This window comes from Chrysemys picta, chromosome 11 (assembly GCF_011386835.1).
Source record: "Chrysemys picta bellii isolate R12L10 chromosome 11, ASM1138683v2, whole genome shotgun sequence".
NCBI classification, from domain to species: Eukaryota; Metazoa; Chordata; order Testudines; family Emydidae; genus Chrysemys; species Chrysemys picta.
The window spans coordinates 54830724-54846048 of record NC_088801.1 but is presented as its reverse complement, the minus strand read 5'-3'; the positions used below and the strand labels follow the sequence as shown (position 1 = coordinate 54846048).

At 43.2% G+C, this 15325-nt stretch overlaps 1 protein-coding gene and 1 long non-coding RNA gene across 10 annotated transcripts in view; one reads left to right on the top strand and one right to left on the bottom strand.

Annotated features, from left to right (window-relative positions):
• Positions 1-14852, bottom strand: part of SLC39A10 (solute carrier family 39 member 10) — a 79814-nt gene extending 64962 nt beyond the window's left edge. For 5 of the 8 annotated variants that reach the window (XM_065562038.1, XM_065562036.1, XM_065562043.1 and 2 more), the window contains exon 1: positions 433-623. Coding sequence is in view for 3 of the 8 variants with exons in the window: in XM_008174227.4 (XP_008172449.2) it covers positions 433-588 (156 nt within the window). In the remaining 5 variants the exon portion in view is untranslated. Of the gene's footprint in view, positions 1-432; positions 716-14773 lie in introns of those variants that run through there. The other 3 variants (XM_008174227.4, XM_024110778.3, XM_065562037.1) reach the window with 2 other exon arrangements.
• On the top strand, positions 718-8505 carry LOC135974382 (uncharacterized). Of its 2 annotated transcripts, none has more exons than XR_010591639.1 (2): positions 718-1195; positions 3935-8505. It is a non-coding gene; the product is annotated as an uncharacterized LOC135974382 (long non-coding RNA). The 2 variants fall into 2 exon arrangements; XR_010591638.1 differs by having other exon boundaries at positions 723-836.
• Positions 14853-15325: the final 473 nt, after the last annotated feature.

Here is a 15325-nt window from a genome sequence, read left to right as displayed (position 1 = left end):
TCGGTGCCTCTAGCGAGAGATCTTCTGTGGAGCCCCCCCCGCCCCCCCATTACCGGGCTGCCGCTGCGCTGGGCCGGGGGCGCCCGGGCCGCAACTGGGGGGGGGGGGGAGGGGAGATATGGGGGGGGAGCCCGCACTGGGGCCGGAAGCAGTTTGGGATAAACTCAATGGAGCCTCCCCCGCCCCCCCAAAGCCCCTTCACTAAGGCGGCCCCGGCGGCGGGGTCTCACTGCTGCGGCCGCCGCCGGCGCCACGTGATGAGGCGGCGGCGGCCGCCTCGCTGCCCCCCACATGCCGCTCTGCAGCCCGCGCAGGGATGGGGGCCGCGGCCCCCCGCCCCCCAGCCGGCCCGGGGCCCGGCCGCCGCCTTCTCGGCAGCGCCGGCCGGTTGTGTGGGGGAGGGAATGTAAACAAATGGGGTTTTATAGCTACCTCACTCGAGTGCCGTGTGCATCTCCCTCTCCGCTCGGTACCAAACCGCCGGGGCGCCTCCTCCTCCGCAGCGGCCGCCGCGCTACGCCATTCACCAAACACACTTACGCCGTGCCAGCCGCGCTCTGCACGCACACTGCTACGAACCATGCGCATAGGCTAAGCCACCACCTTGGTGTCTCAGCCTAGCCAATGCGGGCTTCCCCCCGCCCCCTTCTACGTAAACGGCGTAGCACAACCTCTTCTATTCTCTGCCCCCTCCCACCCGGGCCTGCTGAGCTCATCGCCAGTTTACTCAGGAGGAAGAGGCGCATGCGCAGTCGGGTAGCTCCACCGGATGCTGCGCGGCCATGTTCGGTGTGGGCGCGCCTGCTGCGGACGGTGTCTGTGCAGTCGCCCCCGGGGTAGGGCGCGCGTGACCCCCGCTCCCGCGCGGCCCCGGAGAGGAGCGGGACCCGCAGGCCCTGTACAGCCGGGGGGCGGAGGGGGTGATCGTACCCGGGCACCTTTGCCCGCAGGAGGGACGCGGGGGTTGGGCAGAGGCGCCACGGTGATGGGCACGGCGCGAAATGGCGAGAGAGCGGGACGGAGCGTCGCTAGGCTGCAGCCTGCCCCGGGCCAGCGCCACGCGGGAGGCTTTGCCCCTGGGCGGGGGTTTCAGCGAACTCGTGTTGGTGAAGCGGTGCCGGCCGGCCGCTGGGGATCTCAGGCGCAGATCACTTTAAAGCTGGCCTCGAGCGACTGGGCCTTCCCCCGGCCAGGGGTGGGGCACCCGACCCGAAAGGGCTGTTTTAAACTGGCAAAGGCAGCGGTAGTTGAGCTACAGCAGTTGTTCAACCCATTTAAATTAAACTGGTGCAACTTCTGCTTTTCTGTACTTTGGAGAGGAGAACAGTGTTACCCGCCCTACAGGTTTTACTGGAGACCAGTTCAAACCACAGCACAGGGCTAATACCTTAATCTGTGCCTCTCACGGCAACTCTCTCCATCACACTCTCTTGTTGGCTGGTGTACAGTTGTACAGCGCCGTAGACTTAAGTTTTGCCCGTTACACCAGCAGAATATTTGGTCCTTTAGTGAAAATTTAGTTTAAATTTTGCATAGCTATTAAGCTATTTTACAGCCCTAGTCCCATATTCCGTCTGTATCCAAAATTCCCATTGACAGTAGGGAATGCAGAATGGAGTCCTATATCTGCTACCTGACATTAGAATTTGTTACTGGGCAATAACTCAGTATTTGCAATGTGTATGTGATTGCATTTTTTTCTCTGGGTCTGATTGCTTTTCCAGTTAAAGTCTAGGTCATCAAGCATTTAAAAAAAAAAAAGGTAAAAATCATGACAGGTCAAAGCCTGTTAGGTAAATTGAAACAAATATACCAAATGTGGACAGGTCCTTTCATGTTTAAGGAGTGGTCTGTAACCAGTTTTTATACTGAATTAGCAGTTTAGAAACTGATGTATTAAATTGGTGCAACTCCCTGTGGAGGTATTAATACTGATATAAAGGTGTCAGTCTATACTGGTATAGTATAGTGTCATAAATTTACCCCACATAAATTTACACTAAACCAGCACCTTTATACTAGTCTGACTGCCATCACAGTAAGGCGTTGAAACACGTATTCATAGCTTTTAAGGCCAGAAGGGACCATTAAATCATTTAGTCTGACCTCCTGTTTGTCACAGGTCATTCAGTTTCACCCACTTAACCCTTATTGAGCTCAGTTGGTCTTTGGCTAAAGCATATGCCACCTTTAAAGCAGCTTGGTTCATCCTGAACCATAACTAAGTGGCTTGAAAAGAAACTTTCTAGTCTTCACAACCATTACACACTAGAAAGATCTTTTCAAAAAATGCTGTTTTAACTGAATTCAAAGCAGCTTCAGTCCCAAACAGCTATTTTAAAAGCAAGAGATGCCACATTTCGGACTGAAACTGGAAATGGCATTGTCAGCAGACATAGAGTAGTAGGAAGAAATTTAATTTAGCTACATATCTTATAACGAATGTGTTCATTAACTAAAACTCCAGTCTTAATAAATCAGTGTAGTTTTGTACTCAATTTGATTTATAAAGATTGGATTTTTAGTTACTAGGTAACTGCCTCACTATGAGGAAACTAATTTTTCTTATATAGTCACATATAAACCTATCCCAGACTTCTTGGATTCAATGAGGATGACAGCTGTTTTGCAGCGTAACAAGCTGTGGGGGGAAGGAGGGAAGAGCGGGACCGCAGCACGCTCAGGGCAGGAGGCGGGGCTGGGATTTGAGGAAGGAGTCCAATAGGGTCAGGGAGGGGGTGGAATTGGGGTGGGGCACGTGTGGAGCTGGGCGGGGGGTGTCATGCACCCACCGGCACCGGGAGTAGATGGCGCCTATGCTAAAGAGTTTCATAGAGTCGTCATCTGGCAGGTTTAAGCTCAAGGAAAAGAATAAACGTGGGTAACACTTCTGTAGCCTTCTCAAGCCACACTGGCCAAGCATGAAGAGAAATTTAATAAAATGCTTGAACATGAGAAAGTGTTGTTAAAAGAGCTTTGGCTCAAAAGTAAGTAGACGATAGCTGATAAGTAGCGTAGCAGAGGATAGCATATAAAGCATTCCCCCTTCCCTACTGAATAATTTTCTGGCCTGTAGCTGAAATATGCTGTTCTGGTACAAGATTTCCAGTTTTCTTTCTATGTATTTTCTGCTGTATCTGTATTTGGTCTGTTGTTTTATTTACACTTTCTAACATTCACTGTGGCAGTGTGATACACACTGACAATGTACATGGTGGGAATGATGCTGGGAGAGGACATTGGACACAGAGTAGGTAGGGAGTCCCCTTAAAAATTTTCATATAGGTGGGAGGCTTTCAGGGTGTATAATCTCTAGCGTGAAGTTTGACCACTTGCACAAGTAGTTGTAAACTTTCAGTCTAGGGTCCATCAAGGAAATGAGCAGTGATGGGGAGGGATAGAGTTAGAGCGAGCCATACACAGAACTGTGTCTGACCTGTTTGGGAATTATCCAGATACTGTTTTGAGCCTCAGAAGTAGTAGGGTTATTGGTGATCAGTTTTTAAGTGAAATTCTACTGTTAAAAGTGATTATGTAAAAGTGACACCTTCAGCAAGTTACTCCCCACACGTATTCAGAGTCAGATCAGTTCACTATAGTGACAAAATTAAGTTTTTGCTACTTTTTACTCCTATTAGCCCTGTTAAACTGAGTGAGCTTCAGATTGTATTTTATTTTGTTCCTCAGCAGAGTTATTTACTATGTTCCAATCAGTTTCCTGTGCAAACTCCAGTGAAGATTTAAGGTTACACAGGTGTAACTGAGGAACTAATTTGTGCTACAGAGCCCTTGTTATATACAAGCTGGAAAGAACCCAGTTTGAGTTTCCAGGGCTAGCCATTATTTGTAAGTGGGATTGGACGTAGTATATGAACAGAAATCTTCTCACTGTGCTAACTTTATTCTGTTAAATTATTTTCTTCTTGTTTTTCAGATCGCATTTGCCTAATGTAACTACAAATTTTCTTTTATTGGACTTTGGGAGACAACTTCTGTTAGTAACAGGACTGTCACAGGATTCAAGAATGACAAAAGAGACCCACACCCAAATTTCTCTCACACACATTTGTTTAGTCTCTCCTAAATCTAATACAAAGTAAATCTATATGGGAAGTACCTGTTTTTCCTCTTTGTGCATAGAGGAAAAAAACAGTCACAAAAGTTACAGAAGCAACTTCTTTAGGAGGTTTCCTGCACAACTATGGCAAGTTTATATGACTAGTGCCTGGCTGTTGTCACCTAATGTGCCTATTTCTTTTCAGTTTATGCATATTCTCATACCTTTTCATTTTAAGACTAACTTCTAATGACAAACGAGAAAAGGTAGGGCTCAGATACATGTGGGTACCTTCTAGGTTCAGTTTTGGAACATTCTAATCATTAGGATTTTTCTTCACTCTCCCTAATGAGAAGTTTCTGCTGTGTTGGCTTCCCATTCTGATTACATCCATGTGAACATAAAATGGCATGCATAGATCAATAAAAGTTTACACCATCTATATATAAAAATCAGCCTGACCTTAATCCCATTTAAGTCAATGGCAACCCCCCCCCCCCCCCGCCATTGATGACAGTGGGAGCAGGATGAGGCCTCCCATCAGCATCTTTTCTTTTTAAGAAATCAATGGGAATTGTGAGCACTGAACACCTCACTGGACTGGACTCCATGCAGGACGTGATGTGATAAGACACTCACAAGGCCCAATTCTGCACTGATGTCAGTAGGAGTTCTGAGTGCATCAGTAGCTCTGTGTCAATAGTTACTGGATATTTTCTGCTGGGCCAAGGCTGTGTTAGCTAGTTGGATAGGGCAGACTGGAAATTACATGAGAGTTCTAGAAATGTATTTTGAAAGCAAACTGGAGTGATTCCTCTGTGGAAAGGAAATGTTGTCTTCTAAACTAATCTGTTTATATGCTGAGTAACTTTATTGTATTTGAGAAGAGGGTATGAATACAAAGTTTTATTGATTCTGTCCTTTAAACTGAGAAACTGTAGATTCATTGGAAGGAATAAATGGGCAAAATCTAGAGTGGTTAGACTATGAATGCTAGATTCCTACAAGTTGGTCCTTGCAAACTTAACTGACAATTGGTAACCTTTATATATAATGAAATCATTCATCCTTTACTGAGTAATAGAAGCACAGCTCTTCTAAAACTCTTAACTATGCCCCTGGAGCTAAGTCCCATGTTGCCTCCACCCTTGTTGTATAATGTGTAAGTAAAATGGCAAAATTTCAACTCATGCAATTCTTCTATTGTGGGCAGCTGGGAACTGTGCTGCCGCTGCTTCCCTAGTTACTGGCTACCCCTAAAACCCACCTCAAGAGTACCATGTTGGAAGGAGAAGCAGCATTAGCTAATATGGACTCTTTGCAATAACACACAGTATGTCCTGTGGCTTTAGAGTTGGAGAATGTGGTAGAGCACAGCTGTGCCCCCCTGCCACCCCACCATCTCTTTACAGTTGATGCTGAACTTTGGGGGGGACACAGGGCTTAAATTCAGCTGAAGCAGTCCAGAGCAGAACGCTGGTAAATATTTTCTAACCTACAGGAGCCCCAGCCCCGCCCCACAGCTGAAACCCAGAGCCCCAAATGGGGGGAGGAGGGGTCATCGGGGCTCCGGGAAATAATGTCTGAGACTTTAAGCCCAGGAGGGGCTTTTGCAGGGGAAGAGAGGAGACATTGCTTATCCATGGCACATTCCCTGGGTATAGGCTCTCCTCTGCTTGCAAGAACACAGGAGAGCATGAGGGCTTTTGTTTTCACTCAGTTGCACTGGCAGCAGAATCTGAAGTCAACGGAAAATCTCCTAGTGAGCTCAGTAGGAGCAGGATGTATCCAGGAGTCACTGAGGGGGCTGGTCCACACTAACCCTCCACTTCGAACTAAGATACGTATCGAACTATCTTAGTTGGAACTTACCGCGAGTCCACACGCGGCAGGCAGGCTCCCCCGTCAACTCCGCGTACTCCTCTCACCGAGCAGGAGTACCGGTGTCGACAGCGAGCACTTCCGGGATCGATTTATCGCATCTAGACAAGACGCGATAAATCGATCCCAGAAGATCGATTGTTTACCACCAGACCCGGAGGTAAGTATAGACGTACCCAGTGTTTGGCTTCGTAAAGGCTGAATATGTAGCTCAGGATTTGTCCCCCGAAGAGTTGCTTAAATGTAACTATTTATTTCTACCTAGGGTAATAGTTGAGCAGATGTAGATCGGTGGGAGGCATGGGTTTTTTGACTTATGAAACACTTGCTCCCAGGGTGCCATCTATTTTTGCAGCTCAGAGAGGAACTTTATGGAAAGATTGCACTTTCATCATCTGTAGAAAGATGAAAAATGTATATCCAGGCTGAGTTGCTACCTGAAGCACCATTCTGCAGGAATGTAGAGGAACCAAGTGTCCATTACCAAAGCTGTTTGGATATAGCCCTGAAATGTTGAGACCCCGTGAAGCATTCTAACATTCCTACATTTTTTCCATATATTCCTACTGTAACTCTGTATAGCTCCCTATAAAAGAAAGGCCTACTAGAGACTAAGCTCTGTAAGAAATAAACAAAAGAGATCATAGAGGATTATCAAGATAATCAGTTTTAGAGCACAGCCCCATTTCCCTAATCTTTAATTAAAACTGTCACCCTAGATCACTGTTTTGCATAGCATTTCCTTCATGTAAAATATCACAAAACACTTTGCAGGATAGAGAATAGTTAGAGTTTAAGAATGCCAGACGGCGAGAGACATTAAGAGTGATAAACTAAGGAGAACAATGATAATTTCAGCTTGAAATCAAATGAAGGGCTGCTAAACTGGGGAGAGAGACAGGAACCAACAGCAATGAGATTATGTAGAAAGACAGGGATAAGGCCAGATCTAGATGAGCAGCCAGAGTGTAGGGGAGATTAGAGAAATGAGGGGCCTATATCACCATTGCAGTATTACAGTTTGACACCTCTATAACTCATTGATCTCGATGGAGCTGTCCTGGCATAAAACTCGATTGAAATCAGTGAACTATAGTGGTGTTAAACTGAAACACCACATGGGTGAATAAGGCCTGTAAACTGCTGGCTGGTTTCCCCAGCCCAGAAAAGACTTACAGGCCTATGTCTCCTTAAAGACACAATTTTATTCAACATAAAACTTAGGCAAAACATCAAAACAAGAAGCAGTTCCTCTGCCCACCATAAGGCTTTTCCTTTTGTCTCTCACTACCAAAGGGGGCCATACCCTTATCTTCAATTTCCACCCCACTCTCCCCCTTGCAGGATCCCATCTCCCTCCTCCTGCTCCCCGTCAATTTAGCCACTTGCTTGCTTTTATATTAACTTTCTTCCTTCCCAGCTGGGTCTGATAAATGGACGGGGCTGGCTGGCTGGCCCCACCCCATTACAACACCGAAAGTTTGTGCAGCAAGTGAGAGCAAGTCCACAGAGCATTTTAGGAAATGAAGAAGCAGTTTTGAATAGGTTCCTCAAACTAATGTGGGGTTAGTAGAGTTGCTTAAGGATGGCAGGAGGTATGGTCAAATATTTTTCCCAAGATGGCAAGGCTGAGAGGTGGCTTTTGGGGAGGCCACAGAAGGGAGTTGCAACAATTAAGTCAAGAAAAGATGAAGCCATGCAGAAGGATTTCTACAATGGTGAAGTTGACAACTGGCAGATTTGAAGACTTCAGAGATGCGGGAAAAGAAGCAAAGTTCAAGGTCAAGGCTGATGCCAGGGTTCAAAATGTTGAGTTGAGGAAGGAGACAGAGTTATGTTTGTAGACGCTTTTTGGGGGGGGGAGGGTCCAAGCCCTCCTGCCTCAAACATTTAGCTGAAATAAAATGAGGCAGAACCACAAGCTTACTAGGATAAAGACAGAGAGAATAGACAGGAAGGAGTTAAGGATGTTATAGATACATACAGATGAGTATCAATTCTTAGCTTGTCCTCTGAGACTGCCAATAATTATTTCAATTATGTTGTGAACACTTGTCCACAAAGAACTTGGCTGAAACCACCTACTCATTTCATTCACACCATTTATCTTCTTTCCCTCTCTCTCCATGTTCCCCCTGTAATCTTCCCTCCTTTAATACAGTACCTATCTCGTCATAAAAGTCAACCAAGAACGGAGGTTCATGTTTGAGTTTAGCCTTTGTGTAACTGAGTAATAATTTTTTTCAGTAGCAGTTCTGCTGAAGTCATCATGAGGCTTTCCAAGAAGATAAAATCAGCCAGACTTACACTACATATTGGTAAAAATGGCGCATTCCAAATCTTCTTAGGGAAAATGTTAAATTAAAGAAGTATACTAGTTTTGCATTCCTGAATGTACACCAGAAAAGCTGTACAAATGTTAAGGGAGGTAATTTGAGATTGAAAATTAATACAAGTATAAATACTACTGCCCCTTTACCAAGTGGTAGCAGATTTCAAGGCTTTGGGTGGGAGAGCGGTTAATCTTTATGGTGTCATTTTTTAATAAACATATATGGTCCTTGTAACATTTGTGGCAGGTGCATTTATTTTAAATGTGTAAAGAGCATCTCTGCATAATACCTAAAGTATAATTTTCCATTTTACATTCTTAAGGAAATGGACATGGATTTACATAATTTTTTAGCCCCAGGTTTGTTTAGAAATATGTGCCTCATTGTTAAGCTACTATATCCATATTTCTGAACCTATACAAGTAGCCTGATTTCCAAGAGTGCTGAACACCCATTAGGTTTCAGAGGGGTAGCCGTGATAGTCTGTATCAGTAAAAAAAAACAAGGAGTGCTTGTGGCACCTTAGAGACTAACACATTTATTTGGGCATAAGCTTTTGTGGGATATAACCCACTTCATCAGATGCATGGAGTGGAAAATACAGTAAGCAGGTATTTCATGTGTAAATACAGCACATGAAAAGATGGGAGTTGCCTTACCAAGTGGGGTGTTAGTGCTAACGAGGCCAATTCAATTAGGATGAAAGCTGCGGGGCATTCAACACTTTCGAAAACTTGTGATTATTTAAAAGGTCTAAATAGTGCTTTAGGAGCTTAATGTGACACACCTGTGTTTTGTTTTGTTTTGTTTTTTAAATCTTGGCCTTACTTTGAGGGATTTACCTTTCCAGAAACCGAGCATAGAATCACTTTTATGATTAAAGGTGTCAATGTTAGAAACAATGCCACTTTTGTTAATTGCAAATGAGATTTAAGCATACAGTTCAAAGCCTAATCTGTTGAATTTCCAGTTGACTAAAATGATGATAACTGATTTCCGAAGGACAAGGTGATATACTTTAGTGAATGAACATATGATGAATGGAAAGAGAAAACAGTAGGCTTCCAGATGTTTCCTAAAACAAAACAGACGTTCAAACTAAACTGGAAGTCAGCACTTACTGCATTGTTTAAAGTAAGTTTAGAATAGGAACATTATATACAACCATTCAATAACCACAACGAAGGTCATGCTCCCCCACATGTGCACACGTAGGTTCAGCTCTGAGTTTTTGGTTTGCCCCATTGTCAAATTCAGACATGGATCACTATTCAGATTCTGAAATTCAGATCCTGAAGTTCAGCTTGAGCTCATTTTCAATTACATTAATGTATTTAGTTTAGATAGTAATAGCTTGATTTATTTGTTAACATTAATTTTTAGGCTATGCCTATTCTATTGTTTTTATAAAAACAATAGAGAAACAGTTGGAATGAAATGGAGTCGTGTCAGGAATTACATTTGTTATCATTATAAAACTATTCTACTTGCCTTAGAATGAGAACATAGAAGATGTTAGCAATATTATGGCTATCATTGCTTAGACAGAAACAGATTTGTTTCTCCTTAGATGCAGTGAGTCAGAAAATAACTACAGGCTTGTGAATCAGACTTTTGCACGTCCCTGATATTAACACTCAGGCATACAGATGGGCTCAATCCACTTACATAGCTATATGAATATAGACTTCACCACTCAGGAGGCCGGTCTCATTCTCTCCTTCCTTCTACCTCTTCTTGGATTACAGGGAACTGCATTGCCCCATATAGTCACTCCCTCCATTGGAATGTTTGCTATCTAGGCAGCTCCTTCTGTAACTGACTGTATTTGAAGGAGTTGTGTCAACAGCTTTTTTAAGTTGAATTTGAACCTTGAGCTAGTAAAACAATATCATGGTAATGCTGAAGCCAGTTTTGCTGTTTTTACAGAAGATCATTTGTTAAAATTGCTTCACAGCCGTTTTAACTTTTTGAGCCTCGAGTTGATTGCAGTGTGTAACTGCCAGCTATTGGGAATAGGGCAGTGGCAAATTTTTTCCAGGAATTTATGGAGAAAGTTTTAAATTTCATCTAAAGTTTAGCTTTGAAAAAGTAGAGCTTTTGTTTTTAAAGAAAACAAAATGAATGAGAGTCTTCAGTTTTTGTGAATGCCACCCATGTTTCAGAGTGACACAACACAGAAACAACATTCATTTTGGTCATCAGTCTCCTGTGGGCAAAAGATAGAGGTCAGACATCCATGCAGATATGACTGTATCAACACTTTCATAGGCCACGTCTACATCACAAACTTTGATCAACGCAAGTGACATCAGCATACAGCTGCCGAAGATAGTGCATCGCTTGTTCATGAATACTTGCTGGCTTGTGTAAGTGCTGCATGTACTCACCAGGAGTGTTTGTGTTGATGCAAAGCGCGATGCACAACAAGTAAGAATCCCAGTGTGCCAAGTACCACACTCCAGTGCAATACCTTCTGGGAAGTTTTGGCAATGTGTTCTGAGATACAGATAACTTACCGAAGGATCCCTGGGTGCTAAGGGTCAAGTTACCAGCATGTAATGTTCTCCATCTAATAATGCCATGCATATCCCATAATTTTTTTTTAAGATCCCACAAACTCGCATGACACTGTTCAGTGTCAATTATCTCTGACAGAAGTACAGAGGCCCGCAGCGCTCTGTACCATCGTCATGAACATTGCAAATACACAGGATGCACGATTCTCCATTATTATCAGAGCAGCAAGACCAACCACCACAGTGGGGGACATGACAGTTTCTTTGAGGACAGGTTGCTGAGTGACATAGCAGAAAACAATGCAAGGTTGTTGGTGACATTCACTGAGTTCTATTTTACCAGACTGAGCCTAAATTTAAGTGCCTTTCCCATGCATGTCAGTGTCTGTATATCTGCCAGAAGATGGGTGAGCATCTTCAAGAACTTAACGGAAGGAGGCCTATCTGCCTGTTGTCAAAGTATTTCATGATCTTGATACACGTATCTGGACCCCCAGATAGCAGTAGCCAGAAACAATCTTTCACCTTTAGCTGACCAAGCCAGCATGCAATTTTTTTTTTTTTTTTTTGGCCAGGTTCATCCATGTGCTTTTGTTAACGTGAGGTTAGCTTATTGCAATATGCTTGGACAGGGTCAATACAGAAGGTCATTTGGAACCACCAGCTAGTGCAAGTTATAACTGTCCACCTTTTAGGCAGAGGAGAGAAAGTTGGCATATTATATCTGTATTCTTTGTTGGGACCAGGGGAGGGAAGTGTGTGTATGTGGAAACTTGGGGTTCTGGTTACTGTCTCTCGAATTCCAAGAACCTTAGTAAAACAGTGGGGAAAAGAATGATTGATGATAGGCCCCATTATCTCAGAGCCTGTCTCTCCCATGATGCCTCCCCACAGCAAACTGCACTCTGAAGAAATACAATGGCTATCTGTGCCAATGGGGAGATTAATGGAGAAGTAGGAAGGAAAGTGCTCCCAATAACAAGACCATTGCCTCTGCAATTCAGTCCTGTCAGATGTATCTCTGAACTCAACTTAATCCATTTTTAGGAAGGGTCTAGTGGCGTCTTGTCTATACTTGCACTCCCAATGGTGGAGCTGAAGCAGTGGTAGCAATGGCAGGAGATTGTATAGGCAGAATATGTCTGGTGTACAGGGCCAGCTCCAGGCACCAACTAAGGAAGCAGGTGCTTGGGGTGGCCAATACAAAGGGCGGCACTCCGTCCGCTATTGGGGCAGCACATCCAGGTCTTCGGCAGGAATTCGGCGGTGGGTCCCTCAGTCTCTTTCTTCCTCTTTGAGCTGCCACCGAAGTGCCGCTTAAGAGGAAGAGGGAGTGAAGGATCCGCCGCCGAAGAATGGAGCGGCACAATTGAGCTGCCGCCAAAGTGCTGCCGATTGGGGGGTTTTTTGGGGGGGGGCCCGCTTGGGGCGGCAGAAAACCTGGAGCCAGCCCTGCTGGTGTAGATAAGGGCTAAGTGAAAGTAAGTAAGTAAGCCACCTCTCCCTCTCAAAGGCCTGCAGTGGGAAGCTTGAAATCTACTAACTGCTATCTGTTCCTGTAGATCCTTTCAGAGGAGATGTCCTCACTGCTGCAGAGGGGAACAAAGTATATACTTTCTGTCCTTGAGAAGCAGTTTGGTACAATTCTAACCTACATAAAGTACCCTCAGGTACAGTGATGGGTACATTATAAATACTTGTAATAATATTAAAATTTAAATCCAAGAAGATTATTAAATTTTCACAGAATGCCTTGGAGGCTTTAGAAAACTGTCCTACTCAAAAAAGTTATATAGTCACACACAACAATGGTCCCCAGCAGTGTCATTACAGTTAATTCCCTCTCAGTGGTCCATAATAGTTGGATCCTGTACTTTTCTTTAAATTTTTATATGTCAAGTTTTAACTCCAAAGAAGTTTGTCTTGGAACTCATTTCTTACAAAAACTTTGTTAATCTAGGGTTAGGAAGAGAAGAAGCAAAAATGTTTTTCTTCAGTTTCACTTTGTCATATTTTAGCAAGGACAGAGTAGACACCACAAACATCCCACACAAACACAAAAGCTGACTATTAGAACATTTTTGGACAATTATTTCAACTTTTCACACCTGCCTTTGTTTAAAAAAACATAAATGACAGTGAAGATGACAGTTGGAAGCTGGCACTGTAATTTTTTCCCCTAATACCATTTTGAAATAACTACAGTAGTGAAACAGATTTTTTTTTTCTAATCTACTGAAAATTTATAAACTCTCTAGGATGGAAAGAAAATCTCCACCGAGCCAATCTGTTAAAAATCCTTAAGTTGATTTTCACTAGGGGAGGCAAAACCTTGTTCAGCTACTTACCAACCATAAATACAACTCAGGAAAATCAGTCTGCTGATCAAAGTTCCAAGAGGATGTGGGAAATGATTATTTGGTTTCCATTATTTGGAAACAGTCATTTCCAGTGGTTTCTGAGTAAGCCCCAGTGAAAATCTGTCTGGTTTCAGTTTTTCCTTGAAAATGAGGATCAAGCAAGTTTGTAAAGGAATACTACACAAACCTTCATTCAGGCTTCAGTTCTGGAGGGTACTTAAGCATGTACCAGACTTCAAGCACGCAAATAGTCCCATTGACTAAGTATGTAAACAGTCCCATTCAAGACAACATGACTATTCACATGTTTAAAGTTCAGCATAAGCTTAAACCCCTTCCTGAATTTCAGCCTCTGTCACATGCACTATTGGGAGATATGGTGTTGAACTCTTAAACCAAATAAGAAAAAGAACACTCACTACTCTATGGAAGACAGCTTGACGGGAAATCTCAGGTGTTGCCCTGACAAGGCCAAGAGTTGATACTTTTTCTATATGCTTAAATTTTTGGGGCCAACATCTCAATGGGACGTGCCTAAGTTTGAGCATCCAGTTTTGAAAAATCTTGGCCTTTAACATCATACACATTCTTTCTTGAACGAACCCAGACAGAAAAATAAAACACAAAAACATATCTTCCATGGGAAAACACTTTTGACAACGTGATCATTCCATAGCGGACCTCTCAGTCCTTGCCCTCAAAGAAAAACCTGCTCAACACCTTCAAAATAGGAGCCTGGGAATTTACATTCATAACTTGCTAAACACTCAAAATCGTGGACTGGAGACTGGATTTATGCTTATTATAGCAACTTGCAACCCACTAACCCCCCTTTTTTGTTCTATGAGGGGGGTGTTAACTGTACACTTCACCTTGAATGGTCTCTCGGAATATGTGTTAACTATTTATGCTAAACAATCTATTCCACCTTGTATTTAGCTGACACCAAGTACCTTTCCCAGGCCTGAAGAAGAGCTCTGTGTAAGCTCAAGAGCTTTGTCTTTTTCCACCAACAGAAGTTGGTCCAATAAAAAAATATTACTGTACCCACCTTGCCTCTCTAATATTCTGGGCTAATACAACACGGCTACAACACTGCAAACAATTCTTTCCAAGGCACCCAAAGCACAATAAATCTGATTTTTACAAAATTTTGCTACAAGTAGAATTTATGAACTAAGGCACCAGATTACTCAATTTTTCTGTTTTCAAATTCATTTTAATATTTAATCCTTCCTGAAATCTATCAGAATTCCTAAATATTATGTGGTGTACGGTGACTGTGGGGGACCAAAGGACTGATCCCAGGTCCATTGAAGTCAATGGAAAGACACCTACTGACTTCAATGGATTTTGGAGCAGGTTCCAAGTTAAATTTAAACAAGCTACACAGGTAAACCTATTAGAGCATAAGCTTTCGTGGGCTACAGCCCACTTCTTCGGATGCATATAGAGTGAAACATATATTAAGGAGATATATATACACACATACAGAGAGCATGAACAGGTGAGAGTTGTCTTACCAACTTTGAGAGGCCAATTAAGTAAGAGAAAAAAACTTTTGAAGTGATAATCAAGATAGCTCAGTACAGACAGTTTGATAAGAAGTGTGAGAATACTTACAAGGGGAGATAGATTCAATGTTTGTAATGGCTCAGCCATTCCCAGTCCTTATTCAATCCTGAGTTGATTGTGTCTAGTTTGCATATCAATTCCAGCTCAGCAGTCTCTCATTGGAGTCTGTTTTTGAAGTTTTTCTGTTGTAAGATAGCCACCCGCAGGTCTGTCATTGAATGGCCAGATAGGTTAAAATGTTCTCCCACTGGTTTTTGAGTATTATGATTTCTGATGTCAGATTTGTGTCCATTAATTCTTTTGCATAGAGACTGTCCGGTTTGGCCAATGTACATGGCAGAGGGGCATTGCTGGCACATGATGGCATATATCACATTGGTAGATGTGCAGGTGAATGAGCCAATCACATCAGCCATACCATCAGGGGCTCCTTAATATATGGTTCACTCTATATGCATCCGAAGAAGTGGGCTGTAGCCCACAAAAGCCTATGCTCTAATAAATTTGTTAGTCTCTAAGGGGCCACAAGTACTCCTATTCTTTTTGCATATACAGACTAACATGGCTGCTACTCTAAAAACAGGTAAACCTGACTGTTTC